General features: G+C 39.8%; 2 protein-coding genes across 3 annotated transcripts in view; both read right to left on the reverse strand.

The window, feature by feature from the left end:
* Window positions 1-8,957, reverse strand: part of agpat5 (1-acylglycerol-3-phosphate O-acyltransferase 5 (lysophosphatidic acid acyltransferase, epsilon)) — an 11,641-nt gene extending 2,684 nt beyond the window's left edge. The window contains exons 1-7 of the mRNA XM_005737167.1: window positions 8,077-8,957; window positions 7,406-7,475; window positions 7,209-7,324; window positions 5,836-5,925; window positions 4,780-4,870; window positions 3,747-3,908; window positions 587-710 (exon numbers count right to left, since the gene is read on the reverse strand). Coding sequence (XP_005737224.1) covers window positions 587-710; window positions 3,747-3,908; window positions 4,780-4,870; window positions 5,836-5,925; window positions 7,209-7,324; window positions 7,406-7,475; window positions 8,077-8,295 — 872 coding nt within the window. The 5' untranslated portion in view covers window positions 8,296-8,957. The remainder of the gene's footprint in view (window positions 1-586; window positions 711-3,746; window positions 3,909-4,779; window positions 4,871-5,835; window positions 5,926-7,208; window positions 7,325-7,405; window positions 7,476-8,076) is intronic.
* A 1,903-nt stretch (window positions 8,958-10,860) lies between these two features.
* The window catches only part of mcph1 (microcephalin 1), a 34,490-nt gene continuing 28,022 nt past the window's right edge, over window positions 10,861-17,328 (reverse strand). The window contains exons 14-15 of one of the 2 annotated variants that reach the window (XM_005737170.1): window positions 11,378-11,615; window positions 10,861-11,283 (exon numbers count right to left, since the gene is read on the reverse strand). In XM_005737170.1, the coding sequence (XP_005737227.1) occupies window positions 11,231-11,283; window positions 11,378-11,615 (291 nt within the window). In that variant the 3' untranslated portion in view covers window positions 10,861-11,230. Of the gene's footprint in view, window positions 11,284-11,377; window positions 11,616-15,095; window positions 15,188-17,328 lie in introns of those variants that run through there. The other variant, XM_005737171.1, reaches the window with a different exon arrangement.

Genomic DNA, 17,328 nt, shown 5'->3' on the forward strand with positions numbered 1-17,328 from the left:
TATACAGTTTGTTGTCCACAACTACATAAAGTCAAAACCACATTGTGTTCTTTCACCGTCACAACAACCCTTAGACACGCTTTTCTCAGTTTGCCAACATGTGTAACTGTTTTTGTTACGGGTCGATTTGTCGTTTATGTCTTTTGTTCACAGGTCTTGATTAACAAACGATCTTTATCTAAATGAGAAAGCTTATTAAAATAAATGATTTATTAATTATTAACTTCATAATGACTACCTGGTATTGTTTTATTAGTAATTAATTAGTTAGCATCGTATACAAAAAAAGAAGAGATATGTAGAGTAAATAATTATGTTTTCCGGCTGGAAACCTGTGAAACAAACCCTTTGTTATATTTTACTGGTTGAATATTAAGTTGGTACTGTGTTAATTTATTCTAACTACAGAAACACAAAGTTAAGGTTTATCTCTCTGTAACAGAGCGGTGGCACACAAAAGAAGTCGTTTTGCAAAAACACCTCGCAGCTCACATATTGACTAGATGACATGCAATTTCAACATGATTAATTACTCCACACACAAGTGCGTGTACACGCTCTCACACACAGGCACGCACACACTCACCGGTCCTTGATTTCGAAGCGATCGTGCAGCCATCTGCGGAAAAACGCCGGCTCCGAGGGAATTTCTTTTATGTCCACACGGTCGAAGTGTATGTGGATGCGGCGGCATTCTTTGCAGAGGAAATCTGTCAAAGAGAAAAAATAAATAAATCCATAAAAAGACCAATCAAAAACAGGAAAAGCCTGTCAGCGCAACGACACGTACAGTAAGCACTTAAAAACCAACACGAGGTGACAGTGATGGACTGGAGCTGCTGTGATGCAATTGCCCAGTAAAGACCAGTAAAGGAAGGAAATCACTTAAAGGTAATTCCAAAACAGTCACTGGTGTTACATCATATGACACAAAAGACAAAACATCTTTCCAAATATTATAGATTTAATTTTTCAGTTTCAACTTTTCTTCATACAATATGTTAAAATCCAACTGTCAGTTTGCACTTAAGCAAAGAAACAGAAAGTCACACGTCTGAGGAGGTCATATATAAAAGCGTAACCAAGTGTGAACGCTCAAGGCTGCTCGTCTATCCCCAGAGACCTTCAAGTTCCTGTTTCCACAACATGCAATATCATCAGGAAATGTGGCACTGAGGCCAAAAGAGGAAACTTGATCGAAGTCGGCAGCGAAAGACTGCTGGAGAGAGCACCTCCATCAGCGGCTGCCCGGATTTAAATTGACCTTCGCACACAATGTGTGCCAGTTTAACGAGCGTCGACAACTCGTTGACGGCTGAAGGCACGAAAATATTTTTACTGTAACGCACAATAAAAACGCCGGAGTCATTCTTAAGGTGCAAAGCAGTGTTGGTGCATTTCCTCCTCGTGCTTGCGGGGGGTTAAATCCTGTTTTTGGGTTTCTTGGCTGCAGACACTCGTGTTTGGCACCGAGAGGCTAAAAGACTCTTAAAGCGTTTCATAAATCAAAGCTCAGTCTCAATGACTGCATGTCATGTGTGTTTGAGCAGAACAATGCTGCAAAACAACCTTTAAAAAACAACCACCTGGAAGGGAAAACAACTCTGCTGTGAAGTGACAAACAACTCGCTATGATCCAAATATCTTTAATAAAAACAGAGAGGGAATCTTTGATCTCACGAGTTGAAAGAAACCGATTGCTACCATGAGCGGTGCAGTTACAAGTTGGACCATAATATTTTAAACAAGGATAGTCTTTACAATTTTACCTTCTTAACATGCACCTTTCAGCATGAGCCGACTGCACCACAGATTCCCATGTCACAACACTGCTGCCACCATGTTTGACAGGTGGTCTGAGCTGTACCTTTCCCTCTCCATACTTTTCTCATTGATAAAAGTTCATGTTTATTTCTTTGGTCCAATATGATCGCAGAACAGTGCAGATGCTTTTAGAGGCTTTCTGGCAAAGTGTAATCTGTCCTTCTCATTCCTGAGTTCGCTCCCCTCTGCACGTGCATTCAAGAAGGTGTTTGACAATCACACTCCTGCCTCCTTGAGAGAGTATACTTTGTGTGTGGTTAGATGTTGTGAAGTTGTCTTTCTCAACATCAATGTGCACTTTAGCTGTCTTCTGTGGTCTTTTAGGCCTTTTGATGTTGCTGAAATGGCCAGTCTTCTTTTTAGCAAAGGCAGCAGGCGGATTGTTGATTTGGACACTTAAAACTTCTCTCTGATAACCTGACAGCTTAACAACAGCCTCCCTCACATGCACCAATACATCTTTGGTCTCTTATTTACAATCACAGTGAGAAGCTGTAAAATACTAAGTCAACATACCAAATGACCTTCAGATGTCACGTCTCCTTCATTTATCATAAAAAAGGGACGGGTCTTCATCTGGCCATGAAACTGCTTGTCAGTCTATTGTCAAACTAATTTTGACAATGAAAAATTGGGAACTTCGTATAAAAATTGCTACAATTCAGAAACACTTCATGGATTTTATTATTTCTCTCTCTTATTCTCTTTCATTTAAAGCTGAACATGTGCACTTCAATCACATCAACTGATTTAAAAGCTGCGGTGAAGTACAAAAGCGCAAATATGTGTAATCGTATGCAAGTAGTACTCCAGAAGATAAGAACGTAATTTGTAATCACCGGTAACAATCAAGCATTTGTTCTTAAGTTATAATTTAATCAGTTTAAAGATTTGTGTTGTTGTTTTTAATACACTCAATAAAAAAGGGATATAAAACTTTATTTGCAATAGCATTATCCCCCCTCCTTCACAGTCAATGAACAAATCCAAGTAACCAATAAGTTAAAGTTATTTTTAAGTCTCCACATTTTGGCTGCTACCATTTTTTTAAACCATGCTTTTGTGACTACGAAGGAAAAGTCCTGGACCACATGCTAATGTTGTTGTAGCGATGCAAAAACCACCCCTTATTTACAGCTATCAAAACAAAAGGCCTCCCACAGAGGCACTGAAATGACTGCAATCAAATCAACAAGTCATTCTGATTTGAAATGCATTACATTTAATATTAAGAATGTGTTTTTTGTTGTTTTTGTTAAGTAAAGCAGGAATTGGAGCAGCAAATATTATAATTTCTATTGTGCAGTAAATCACTAATTTATCCTCTCAATTTGCAGCTATTAAAGGACTACAGAAATATGCTGAATGCTAATTTAATCACCCTGATAAGAAACATTTGCTTTGGCAGCCTTGAGTCACTTCCAGCTCCTTGTGAAATCACCAGCGTCACCTTCGCCACATGAGGCCAGGAAGTGCGTGAGGACAGGAATGCTTTTCTATTCTCTGTTCTGTTTTCTAGAAACACACAGATGTTTATTCCTGAAACGGGATGTTTTTTTGTTTTTTTAATTCATTCAAAGAGCGCTTGTTGAACAAGTGGGAACACGGAATAATCAAAGGCTCCAAAACACCGAGTCATGTTGTTTACAGGAAGGTGTGACTGTTAATAGGTGATGTTTGCTGTGTGATTAATTACCGGTGGCGTCGTTTACAATGTTGAAGGACTAATAATACTCCGTGTGTGTGTGTTTAAGGATGCACTGATTAAGAAGAAAGCAAACTGAGGTCGCTGTTACGGGCAAACCAAAGCATATCTCGTGCAACAACAGCTGCCGTCTACAGAAATAAAGGTGCACGTAATCAGCTGTAACACCAACAACAGAACCCCCCCGACTCGTGTCAAAAACAACATGCCTGCATACCTGGCATCGCTGGTGCAGATCTCCTCTGCCCGGAGCTGTCCAGCGTTCCCTCGTAGGCCACAGTGACGTCATACACAGCATCCAGGTGGCCCTTCATAGTATCGATGGCTACGTGAGCTGCTTTCATTCTGGGTGTTAGAGTGTGCTTCAGGACAGTGAGCCCTGTGAAAAATATGTAAAAACCGTCATAAATTTGTTTCTTATCAGCAACCAGTGTTTTACATATTACAGTCCCGGTGTCTTAGCGATTTATGAGCCACGCAGACGGCTCCTCATACACGAGTGTGCATGGGAACCTTTGTTGTGCGCCATCTCCCCATCTCTTCTCATTTCCTGCCAGCCCCACTGCTCTACTGTAAAACAGGTGACGGCTAGAATCCCCCGCAAAATGAAGAAAAACAAATGTGAATGTGGCTGTTTGAGATATTCACAGCAAAGCTTGGTGGATCCTAGGTTGGTGTGCCACCGTCCTCTGCTCACTAATGCCACACTAATAACAGATAATGTCATGCGCACATGTCAGCTCTCCAGAGCGATTTATTTGGATTAATGGGGGAAGGTGATATTCAGTGCCGAGGCCGAGATAGTCCTAATCTCTGCAGAATCGAGGCTGTTTGTGAGCAGAAAGCAGCACAAGCCCCTGAACTGTTTCAGTTCATTGCACTTCCTGGTGGTGCCAAAATAACAAAGCTGGTGGAATGTGGCTACTTCTCAGCGCAGCACCAGTATTACAATATTTTTTATTTAGTGAGGTTTTTACCTGATATGTTCACTGTTCCATATAATCTTTTATATTCATGAGCATTTATATGGCTTTCTGAGTCCTTAATCCTACTGAATCCAGGTCTGCTTCTAGTTTTATACAGTTTTTCTCATTTGTTAACGCTCAAGAAAGTTTTATTTGCAGGTTATGTTTTAGTGGTCAAAGAAGGTCTCAGAACTAAATTTAAGTCAGCTGTTTTACTGACTGAGTGGGCTGAACTGAATCAGTATGCACAAGTACAGCAGTGAGTGGCTGCTGTTATGACTCTACCTTCTTTCGCAGCAAAAGCCTGACTGTCAGCGATAACATTCTTGAGGTCTGGATTATACCGAGTTCCTTCAGGGAAGATGACGAGGTACATCTATGAGGAGAAAAAGCACATGAAATCAAAGACAGTTTTCTAACAAATGTACTATTTGTTGAGAAGGAATCTGTAAACCCAACATTGTTTAGGCTTAAAAGAAAAAGAAAACATTTTATCGGGTTATCTTGATTCATACCAGTTTAGATTCCAGCTAACCTGAAAACAAAACCTGCTTCCCAGGCCCCGGCTGTATCGGATTCATCTACTGTTGCCCAACCTGTGCAGATGCCTTTATGACAACATTTGCACCAAATGAAACTATGCAGCAGTTTGAACCAATGTGAATTACTGGCATCCGCAGCCAAGTGGGATTTACCGATTCCAGCCAAACTGAACCATTTGTGAAAATCTGTGTCTTTATTAATATGATCGTACGTTTCTTGTCTCAGTTTCCAAATTTTTGTTCCATTAACAATTGATTACATGAACAGGAACGATCAGCAGTGAACTGCGTTACACAGTTTTCACAGTGAGCCTTTTGGAAACCATGACGGCTTGTGCTACAACACACACATACGCACAGGCAACACTAATCCCCCACAGTCAAATCCAAAAAAGCGATTAAAAGCAAGTCCTTGCACCGCAGCAAACACACAAAACAAATGAATCTCAACACATAAAAACATCCAGTTATCCATTTAGATGGAGTAAAAACTGCTGCCTGTTTGCCACGGCAGAAAATAAAACATTTTACTGACACAGAACAAAACAAACCCTGAAATATTTATAACTTTAATTTCAATTACTATCTTGTTTTCATAAATATTCCAGGAGGTAAAAAAAATTAATAATTAAATGTGTTGAAATGGTAATGGCTTCAAATGACCTTTGAACAAAACATTTTGGATTTTCCGTTTTAAGAATATAATTACGTGCAATTTAAATCTTGAAGCCTCTTTTGTTTCAACTTAAGAGACAAAAAAAGATTTACATTCAGGAAATACTTGAAGATGTGTAGTTACCGGTGCTCCACGCTGAGTCTGAGCAAGGAGCTTCTTCCTCATCGCCTTTTCATTGAACTTTGAGCTTCGTTTCACATAGATTCCCCCGTGCTAGGTAGAACAAAAAAATAAATAAATCCAAATGAGATTAATAGAGTAGTTAATTAATAGAGAAGCTGTGGTTCAGGTCTACTAATCAGAAGGTTGGTGGATCGTTTCTCGGCTCTACTCGGTGTCAGAGTATCCTTGGGCAAGATGTTAACCCTGAGTTGTCCCTGATGCATACATCACAGTGTTGATGTATTACAAAACAAACAAACAAAAAGCATTTGGTAAAAAGTGCGTGTATGAATAGAAGTGATTGGGTGAGTGAGACTCAAAGTGCTCTATTGAGTAGAAAAGCACTACATATGTTTATAGCAGAGATTTTTTTTAATGCTATGGAACACAATTGTGCAAAATGAAGGCTGCGTTTAGAGATGGGTTTGGTTTATTTTTATTATCTTTATTATTACAGATGGTGTGACCCCAATGCTAAGTGTGGTCTCTTGGCTTAGGTGTGCTTTCATCAACAACAAATTGAGACTTTAGAGATGAGACGAAAGCTTTGCTACAAACCAGTCACCACACACAAACAAAAACAAAAAACTCTTGTGTCAAAGACTCTTCCTGTTTTACACAGCATTCTCACATATTAGAAGAGTGTTTGTGGTAATCACCCGGCCACACTGGGGTTAGCCTTCTTTATTCTGAGATCTGTAAATTCCAAGCTGAGGCTGCAAACAATGCAGCGCATTCAGAGACAACTCCCTTCCACTCTTACAGAGAAGAAACGCAACTTAAACATGTTGATACATACATACACCTGGCGAGCATGGTAGAATCATTTTGTTTTTTTTCCTTGCCCCAAACCAGCCCTTATATCCATCTGTGTATGTGTTACTGAGGCAAAATATGTCAGGTTAACTACCATCACGTCTTAATGATCCAAGATGAAGTGACGAAACTTTACAGGTTAAGTTCAAATGGAATGCCAACGTTGCAGCACTGGTGTAACCCATGAGCACTCATGTTGTATAATAATGCAGTAAATATCAGTCACAGTGCCAAGCTGGTAAATGCTTTTATACTCTGAGCTCTCAAAACGCAGTACACAACTTGCCCCATTAAAACAAGCACTTTTTTTCTACTCAAGTGCTTTTTATATAACATTCACACACATTCATACTCCAATGGATGCATCAGAGAGCAACTTGGGGTTAGCAGTATCTTGCCAGGGACTGGAACCACCAACCTTCCTGTCTACTTCCTGAACTACAGCCACCCCAGATTAAGCAGCTGGTCTCTTCTTAATCTTAAAAAATGACCTCCTCATACTCACACAGATACATTACCTCAGAGAAATACCATCCATATAGCGGCAGCCACTTGAGTCCATCTTTAAGGACATATCTGACATGACCCAGAGCGCTCTGCCTGATGGCAAGCATGTCAGCAATGATCCAGTCAGCTACAAAAGAAAAGGTTAGATATTTGAATAGTGCTTTACATTGGACTACATTTTATAAAGCTTGATATTCAAATTAAGTACCTGTGCATTGATGATTTGACAGGTAAACCACATTCTCCTTGTTCTTTGGTATATCTCCATAAATAACAATCTACAGAAAAAGAAAAGAAAGCAGGTTGAAGGCAGTATACGTGTCAGCAAAAAGGTAATTTTACATCACTGTAAAATTAACATTTATATTGTTTCATTAAATGTTAAAACTTGAGTCTTTGCAATTAATCCTAAAGAATTTACTCAAACACTACAGCACATTTAAGAAGCCTTCATTTGAGGATACTGCAATGAATTTATGAGATTAATCATTTTCAAAGGCAAAGGTCAGCCAGCTACACCACTGTACGTGCCTTCAGTAAACACACCTTAACGTACGAAAACCGCCTATTGTTCTAGGTGTGGCAACAGCAGTGCCAAAGAATGCAGACTTTCTTGCAATGTGTCTGGTCCATCTGGTTAACTGGGCTGAATGTGTACACACACTCTTATAATGTTATATTTTTTACCCCAACGGTTTTAACAGATACAGAGACCTGAAAAAGTGCAACATTCTCCACAGACTTTAATCCGCTGTAAGTTGAAAACCTGCAGACATATGCACCCAGAGGCAGCTGTATCTTAAGACAGTCTGTTTTTCTATTCGTAGACTAGATATTAGTAGGTAAAATAACCCACACACAAAGTGGAGGATCACCCACCTCAACTCCTGTGTAGTTTTCAAAGAAGAATAGGACCATACTCTGGTAGACGCAGTACAACCGGTCGTCTATTTTGTGGTACAAACTCGATGGTAAGATAGTTGACAGCAAGCGCCAAGCCCCCCATGACAGCAGATAAGCCGGGGCTGTCCCCAGCATAATCGTAGCAGGAAACCAGTAGCGCAGCGAGTATGTGTGCACAACCAAAGAAAGCAGCATGATTGCACCTCTGGCTCCACTGAAGTGACAGAAAATCCCTGAAGTGGACTGTCAGCGCACGCCGTGATTAAGTAGCAGTGCACCCTGGGTATCCCACAACACACCTGTCCCAATTTCAGCACACCTGTCCCGACTAGTCAGCGGAGGAAAAGTGAGAAAGCTGCAGCAAGAAGGGAATGAGGAGCTAGTTGGCTAAAGCTAATTTTAACCTTGTGTGCAAAAAAAAAAAACGCAGTTTGTCAAGTCGGCTCAAGCGCTTAAAGCCATACAGCAATGCATAAACTTAAGCTGCAGTTATCAAATATTAGTACGGACATCTCAGGACAGCAAACCGGAACACGTCCTCAGCCTGAACTCTGCACGTTTACTACAAGTTCAGAAAAAAAGGCATTAGCTTAACTACTCAACGTGCTCGCCAACACAGGAAGTTTTACCAAACGCTACATTTGACATAAATATCTTCTCTAATCGGGGAACCATGACCAAGTCAAAGCCAAAACTCGACCCTGGTGCTAAACGGAAAAAATATTTCCTACTTTCTTCTCTAGGTCCTCATCTTTACCCGGTTAGCTGTTCTCAAACTAGCTTCTTGCACCGCAAATGTCACACACGCCTCCCTACGCAATGACGCCGGGTAAAACCGACTGGCCACGTGACGTAATAGGGGCCAGCCAATCAGCGACAGTGCACCACGAGAACCATATGCTGTAACATTAAAGGCGTATGCCGCGTTTTTTGGTTTTCTTTCCAGCAAAACCCCTCATTTTCGTTTTCTTGTTTGAGATCATGTGGCGTCAAAAGTTATCTCAGGACACACGTGGAGATTGCTTAATATGATATGTGAATATATTAACGCCATTAGTACTTATTTTTTTAAAAGTAAAGATAGTAATAGTAATATTTATAGTTGGAAATATAACAGAGCTTTCTGTTTATTTTATTTTAAAGGGAAGATGCACATTCATTAAGAGGAACACTGATGCGGATGATGTAAATACTGGCAGATTTATGCAGGGGATATCTCCAGTGCCTGGCATAGTGGGTTTCTCTTGCTATCTATACACCAAAAATGCAAAAGCACTACACATTATTCTGCTGGAAGGAGCCATCAGAAGATGGGAACACTGTGGTCATAAAGAGATGGATTTAAATAATGCTCAACTGGTACCAAGGGGCCAAAAGTTTTCCAAAAACATATCACTCACACCATTACACTCTGTACCCTGAACTGTTGATACATGGCAGGATAGATCCATGGTTTCATGTTGTTTACACCGAATTCTGATCCACCAGCTGAAAATGTGACTCATCAGACTAGGCAAAGTTTTTCCAATCTTCCATTGTCCAATTTTGTAGAGCCCATGTGAATTGTAGCCTCAGTTTTCCATTCTTAGCTTAGAGGACTGGCACTGGATGCAGTCTTCTGCTGCTTCTACTTCAAGGTTCAATGTCTTGTGCTTTCAGAGATGCTTTTCTGCACACCTTGGCTGTAATGAGTTACTGTTGCCATCAGTTAGAAGCAGTCTTGCCATTTACTTGCCAACTCTGGTTTCAACAAGGTGTTTTAGCTAGGGAACTAAAGTGAATATTTTCTTTTTCAGACTAAGCTCTGTAAACCCCACAGAGGGTTGTGTGAGAAACTCCAGTAGAGAGGCAGTTTCAATTACTCAGATCAGCCCAGATCAAATCACATTTGCTCCCCATTCTGTTTGGTTTGAACATCCACAGGTCATCTTGACCACATCTACACAACTAAACACACTGGGTTGCTGCTATGCGATTGGATGACCAGTTACATTTGTAATAACACGCGGCTGAACAGGCATACCTAACAAAGCCAGTGAGTTATTCTAAAAACTCAGACACAGGAGGACATGAGGCCAATTACAAACACAGAAAATGTTATTTAGGTAGGTGGGTATAGTATGCCAGGTATGTGGTGCTTACTAAGAATAGACTGAAAGCCCAGATCCATTTTCTGGGATTTGAAAAGTATTTACAATCCTTTCTAGAATATTCTGTTTTTTAAATCATCATCTGCAGATGATGATAAAATTTGCTAACCTAACATGGAGTCAGAATTTATGATGCTGACTTTGGCGCTACTCTTTAGTTTACTGAGCTTGGTACGAAGCTCCAAAAGTGATCAGTTAAAATGGCAACATCTTCCCTGTATTACGTTTGTGTTTCTAAAAAATTGTGACAGTTGCATTTATCCACCTGTATTTATGTAAAAGTGTTTATTTCCCTGTCTGCTGTGGAAAGATGATAAGTGTCAGAGTCCAAGCTGTGAAACATCAGGCTTGTCATCTGTCATCCAGTGCCCCTGCTGAGTAAACTCCAATCACACTTCTTCAGTTCACTGCTGAGTTTTGACCAAGACCAAGCTGTTACACTCGTGGAGTAATCATTTCATTACACTACAACAAATCAATAATACATAAGATGACAAACAAGCAAAGAAAAAGAAGTTATTTTTATCGTACATGTTGATCCAGGAGTTCAGGAAACAAGGTCCAAAATCAATTTTTTGTAAATAAAGTATTTATTCAAAAGAGATATTGCAAAAAAATTTATAATCACACAAAATTTACTTTCTAATTACAATGTCAAACTGGCTCATTAAGGATTTTTAAACTCACATTGTCTTATTTTGTTCCTTTTTACACAGTAGTGCTTGCTACTTTAACCCAGGACAGTAAATAAGTTAGGGTTTCACAGTAACTGAGATTATTTCTTATTCAACAGTGCCAAAGGGTTAACAAAAAATCTATGAACACAAAAAAAAGATAAGAAATCTGACCAAGATGAATACTGCATGGAAGAAATGAGGTAAACTATACAATCGCACACCATCACACATTCAATTGTTAAAACTACACTTCATGCTCCGAAAAACAGGAAAAAAAGAGAAAATAAGAAAAGTCAGTGGAGGTCACTCCAGCTCATAGTTATCGTATGACAGCTGCTTCAGATGTGTTATACTGTCTGAAATAAAACCACACAAAACGAGACAAAGTTAATAGGGACATGCTATTATAGTGACATGATAAATCACAGAACTGAACAGAATATGTCTCACCCAACACCCACTGCTCAGACAGGATCCTGCTTCCCTCTGGCCTCCTGCCGCTGTATTTCCCTATGCAGATTCCCGCCTGCCGCACAGTTTTGCAGACTGTCCCTCCACAGAGCTCAATCAGCTCCACCAGGCTCTGCGTGGGCGGCTGCGAGTGCTGAGACACAAACATGGCAGGCTGACCTTGGAACAGGTCCTGCTGGTGCTCCCCAGCAGACAGGTGCCTCTGGAGACGACAGATCTGTGAAGAAAACGGACATTCAAATGCTGCACGGGTGCATTTTTTTTAACTATGTTTTCCTGTTTCAGAAAATAAGCTTGAGACCTTTATACCAGCCACTTAGTTGTGTACACCTGAGCAGCTCTTCAAGATCAAGATAAAAAAAATTATATCTCAGCGTCACAAATAAGGAATAAAGGTGATTAAAGCAACTTTAAAGACAGCATGGTGAATTTTTTGCAGGCAACCAACTTTAGGCTTTATAGAAAAGGTTGTGAAAAAAAGAAAATATCCAGTGTGTTGCAGTTCTCTTTGTGAAAATACTTTGTTCACGCCAGAATAAATGGCAAGACTGCTTCACTTGGGCTTTAGCATAACTGAACGCAACTGACTACATTCAGATGGTAGGGTCAGAATTCAGCATAAATATCATGAAAACACGGAATCTGCCTTGAATCAACAGTTCAGTCTGTTGCGATGTGCGGGGAATATTTTATGCTTGCGGCCATACCACCGTGAGCATGCCTAATCTCATCTGATCTGCAGGAGTTCTCTACTCACCTCTGTCCACTTCCCAGGTATTTATGTACTACTGCTGCACGTCATTAAATTTGTCTTCTCACTTCCATAATGCATGTTCTCCACCAAACAGTAGCAGTAGAGAGCTGCGCCTCCCTGAGCCTGTTTCCGAAACGACCTGTCCTGAACTGAATATTATCTTTACCCATTCTGGCCCCCTTAGTATGAAGTGAGTATCATTTAAAGGCCACAGCCTACCCAAGCGTTGTTGCTGACCATGCCCGTCCCTTTACGATCACTGTGTACCTATCCTCTGATAACTGCTTCTGGCAGGATATAGCAGCATGTCACAAAGTTCAAATCATCTCAAACTGCTTACTTGAACATGACAGTGAGATCACCAGATCTCAGTCCAACAGGACACCTTTGGGATGTGGAGCAGTGGGAGATTTGCATCATGGATGTGCTGCTGAGAAATCTGCAGCAAGTGATGTGATGCTATCGAGTTAATATGGACCAAAATCCCTGAGGAATGTTTCCAACACCTTGTTGAATTGGTGCCATGAAGTATTAACGCAATTCTGAAGGCAAAAGGTCTTCCAACTCATTAATAGTAAGACGTAACCTATGACGTGCCAGTGAGTATATGAAGTTAGTGCCAGCAGCTTATTGGCATACCTCAGCACAAAAGCTGGAAACAAGACTTAGAAGCTATTCTGGCTCTTTAACAGCAAATCCAGAGTTCATTAAAATGTTTTGCACAAAAACAGAAGTGTAAAAGTTACAGCTCTGCATGTGTGGCAGACTTTGTTGTCTGTTTCTTGATGCTGACTCAAATAAAGAGACTCCAGGAATTAATTAGCATAGTAATGACAGTTTTTATGTAATCCAACTTCTGACAGAGCAAAGAGCATTATTCAAAATGTCTAAAAGCTAAATTAAAGGCACTGAACCTGCCACATCAAATGTTTTCCACTTTTAACATCTCATTCATCACAACTATACATAATGACAGAGATTCCTTTGCAGAAAAACTCATTGTTAACTTAAAAGATGTGTCATCACTCTGCCTGTTAAGTCTCTCTTACATGAAATAGTGGTTAACATCAGGTGCTACTAATTTGATATTTGATATACCTTTATTAGTTATTGGGCTCAGTTCTAAATGAAAACAGGACTCTCATTAACGTCATTAGCAACACCCGTGTTTACCTATTGTTTCGTGTTATAACAGCGGTGTGGATGAAGTCTATGAGCTCTAATGGGGATTATATGACTTTACCAAACTGGATTAATAAGCACAAGCATGTTCACATCATTTTGCCCTGTGATAGCAGTAAACATGCAGGTGCTACTAGCACCATTAACCATGGATTAATTATATTCCAGTCTCACAACAGTTAATGACAGATTAAGAATGAGCCATCATGCACAGTTTCAGGGCCCTGAGGAAGAAGCAATTTATTCTTAATTCTTTTCATTATTTAGTCCTGAGATTTATCGACTGTGACGTGTCAAAATGCCATCTGCGGGGGAAAAAAGGTCTGTGAGGAAGTGAGCTGTCGGTTTAGTACAGTATAAACTGTACATGCCCACACAGTCATGAAAAGGGGACACAAGCAAAAACACCACCACAATCGCTCCACGATGGCCAAGCAGAGACAAACACAGAATAATCATGAACTCATATTGTGTGACTTTACAAGGAATTATGAGTCAATTTAATCTCCCGATGACTGCTCACTAATCCATCAAACATTGTTAGGTTTTTTGGCACACTTCCCAGAATTCATTGTGTTCGGATTTTCAGGAAACCTTTGTCCCTTGTAGTTCTACCAAGATTTCAAATGGAAACTTGATAAATATGAGTCACAGCTTTTCTTTCTCTGATAAACATGAAAACAATTCTCTCCCTTTTAAAGATCAGTGCTGTCAACCTGCACGGCACTAAAAGAGGCAAATAGAGCACTCTTCCCTGAAACCGCTTTTACATGATACTAATGTGTGCTGCCGCCGATGAATAAATTCAAGTCAAATTCAAAAATGTTATTCATCTGTGGAGCAAATTAAAGTGTCCACTTTGACCCTCAAAAATCGAATTTGCATTCATCAGAATCACAAATCTGATTCCTTCAAGCCAGTTTCAGCACTGAAGTACTGAAAATAGCCTGAAGGTGGCTGCTGGAGATAAAGCAGCAGTTTGGCTGGGAGGCACACACCCTCACGGCCTAAACCAACGCACAATCACTGCATCATATGAGACCAATTTAGACAGCAACAGCAGACATTTGCAACCCACAGCTAAATGCTAAACCTCACTCAAATACAGTTTATTGCAGTAGAAAATTGATAAATTCTGATCAAACTCTGATACATCCAAGTAACTCTAATCGGATTAGAATCACATAAACTCAGGTAAGAACAAGTTGAACTACAATCCCAACCTCTGTGCCTTGTTTCATTTTTTTAAGCTCACCTTGTTCTCAGACTTATTTGAAGCTCTTTGCCTGACTGAAGCTGTGATTTTCTTGGAGGGTCTTTCTTTTCAAGTTTGGTAACTGATGCTCTAAATTCTCACGACAGTTCTGTACAGTACGCAGCAGGGTTCAGCTGATAAACTGAAGGGGCAAACGGCTCTATACCAAGTCAAATACCTGCAAAAAACAGACTTCAAGGCTTTAAGGCTTTATTCACAAAATCAGACACTGTTGAGGAAAGAGTTCAGGAAATAGCATCACAAAAAATAAAACCCACAAAAAAGAAAAAGACTTTATCTGAGCTATAATATGGGAGGAAAAACAGAAGCACACATACAAGAAGAAGTTTGTCTATCAATTATTTCGCCTGCCATTTATGACGAATGACAATCACGGTGACAATGTAGGAGCAAATAAGCAAATAAGTCCCCAGTCAAAGGCTTAGATTGGTCCATGATCATTGGTCATGAAGGAAAATGTGTATTCCCCATACTGTGGGCAAAAACATCCTTGTTATTGCTCTGGTCTCTAGAATATTGGTGAGGTTGCGTGGAAGTGACAGACTTCTCTACAAACACTGTGCAGCTGTTGTCGGAGCTGTAGAGAAACAGTGAAAAGTGTGACACAAACGAGAAACAGAGACCATCTACTCTCAAAGTAGTTGCAGATAGATTTATCATACCTCACAATTCTGTTTGTATCTTATTAATGTCGAACATTAATACCAATTTTTAAGGGTAGAGACGAGCTAAAGCCCACTGCATCAGTATCAGCATATATGCTAAAACCTTTTTTTATTTTAACATAATGTGGAAAAAAATGCTTGAGTTAATTTATAAACAGCGCAATCGCATATGAAATGTAATCAATAAACGTAACCCATGAAAGTCCAAAATCTTTTTTAAATTTAGCCAATCTCACTTTCTAGGTCTGGTTCTCCGACACGTCGAGATCCTCTATCGGTGTGGTTGTTGTTTTTATATTAATGCCTAGAACTTTTGTTCTGCCCCCCTGAATTTGTGCGTTTGTGATGCACGTTGGATCTGTTCCAGTGTATTAAAAGATAATCCTTGACTTTCATTTTTGGGAAGTTGATAAAGTCCCGTGAATTGAGTCTGACATAAAGAGAAGCTGTGCTGTCTAGAGGTGCAGGAGGCAACCTTGAAGGGGAAATAAGGTCAAGTTAAATCAGGTAAGGTTTTTGATTTGTGCTTCTGACTCCAGTGAAACAAAGCAGACAATGATGAGGAGTTTCTACAGTAAGCTACGACTAACCAGATCCCCCCTTTTTCACATATATTCATACAACATTTTATTCTATGGACTTGAATTGTTTTATATAGCTCACATTCAAACACGTTCAAACTAATAAGCATGCATTTGGGCTGTGGAAGCAAGAACCTTTTTCACCCCAACAAAATGGTACTGATGCCAAAAATGTACAAAATTGTAACACAATGGATGAGCTGCATTTTATTACCTTTTATTTATTCAAATTTTACATTTTTTTTTGTAAAGTGAGAATCCAGAGAGGGCAGTGGAGGCAAACAGACAGCATGAGCAGCGCTGTAACCAGGATGAATAAATTAGCATCCTTGTATAATCAAACACTTTGTGTTCTCGACAGCTCAGCAGACTTTACATATGTTAAGGAAGCTGTATAAATGGAGCAGTAATAAATTCAATTAATGAATGGTCCCTGGACTGGATGTATGTTTAACTGAATCACTGTTGATGTTCCTGCCCTTCCCTTAGTTTTCAATGACGGTAAAATAAACTGAAATACTGAAAGTGATGCAGATCAATCTACTGCGTGGGTGATTCAGCCTGAACACCTGAAAAAGTCAATATTTTTGCAATGACTGCATGTCCTTCCTCTTTGGTAATGTGCTTAAAATGTGTAACATTTCCTTTATACCATAACTATTACATCAGGCTACTTCCTACAATTCTGTTTTGGTATTTGTACTGTCCCATGAAAAGGTTTGTGAAAGTCGAGTGCTCATAAATGTGGTCTGAACGTCATCTAAACAAATCAAACTGGATCAAATAAATATTTAACAGCTGTACTATTCATGTAAATCTACAATTATCAATCTGCTCTTCTCAAGAAATATTGGCTGGTATGCACCATGCCTCAATTGCAACATCTTTGACAAAACCATATGAGAACAGTGATGCTCAACGATGGCAAACATCTACAAAAGCATTTTGAAAGACCAATGTATTCATCGCTCCACAAGTTTTCACAAGAAAATGTAAGGGGAGAGCTACATGACCTGCTGCTTTGTAGAGGCTGGACGGTGCAATGAGAAAATGACCCAGAGGTTGAAAACAATGAGAAGCAGTGTTTAGGAAAACTGAACTGAGATGTTGTCGAATGAGCAACTCAGTGAAATTAAATGTTCAAGCAAATCATCCCAGAAATAATGATGACCTAAAACAGTCTTGTAGGAGTGATGGTTCAACATTCCTCCTACTTGTGGTGCAGGAAACATTTGATGGAGGCTGCTGCAGCTAAAGGAGGTTCTGAGTTACTGAACTAGTTTACCTTGTTTTTTCAGCCTGCACTTTGAGTCCAGTGTGTTATATAAAACATTAAAATTGTGCATGTTCGTGTGTTGCAAGTTTAGTCCGATTCAGTTTTTTGTCATTTTGACATCGAGAAGACCCCTCTAGGTGCCACTAAAATGTGCTTAGACTACACATCACACATGTGGTTAGTTTTCTGATGTCAC

The sequence above is a fragment of the Pundamilia nyererei genome, unplaced genomic scaffold, assembly GCF_000239375.1.
Source record: "Pundamilia nyererei isolate P.nyererei 1_Seehausen unplaced genomic scaffold, PunNye1.0 scaffold00073, whole genome shotgun sequence".
Lineage (NCBI taxonomy): Eukaryota > Metazoa > Chordata > Actinopteri > Cichliformes > Cichlidae > Pundamilia > Pundamilia nyererei.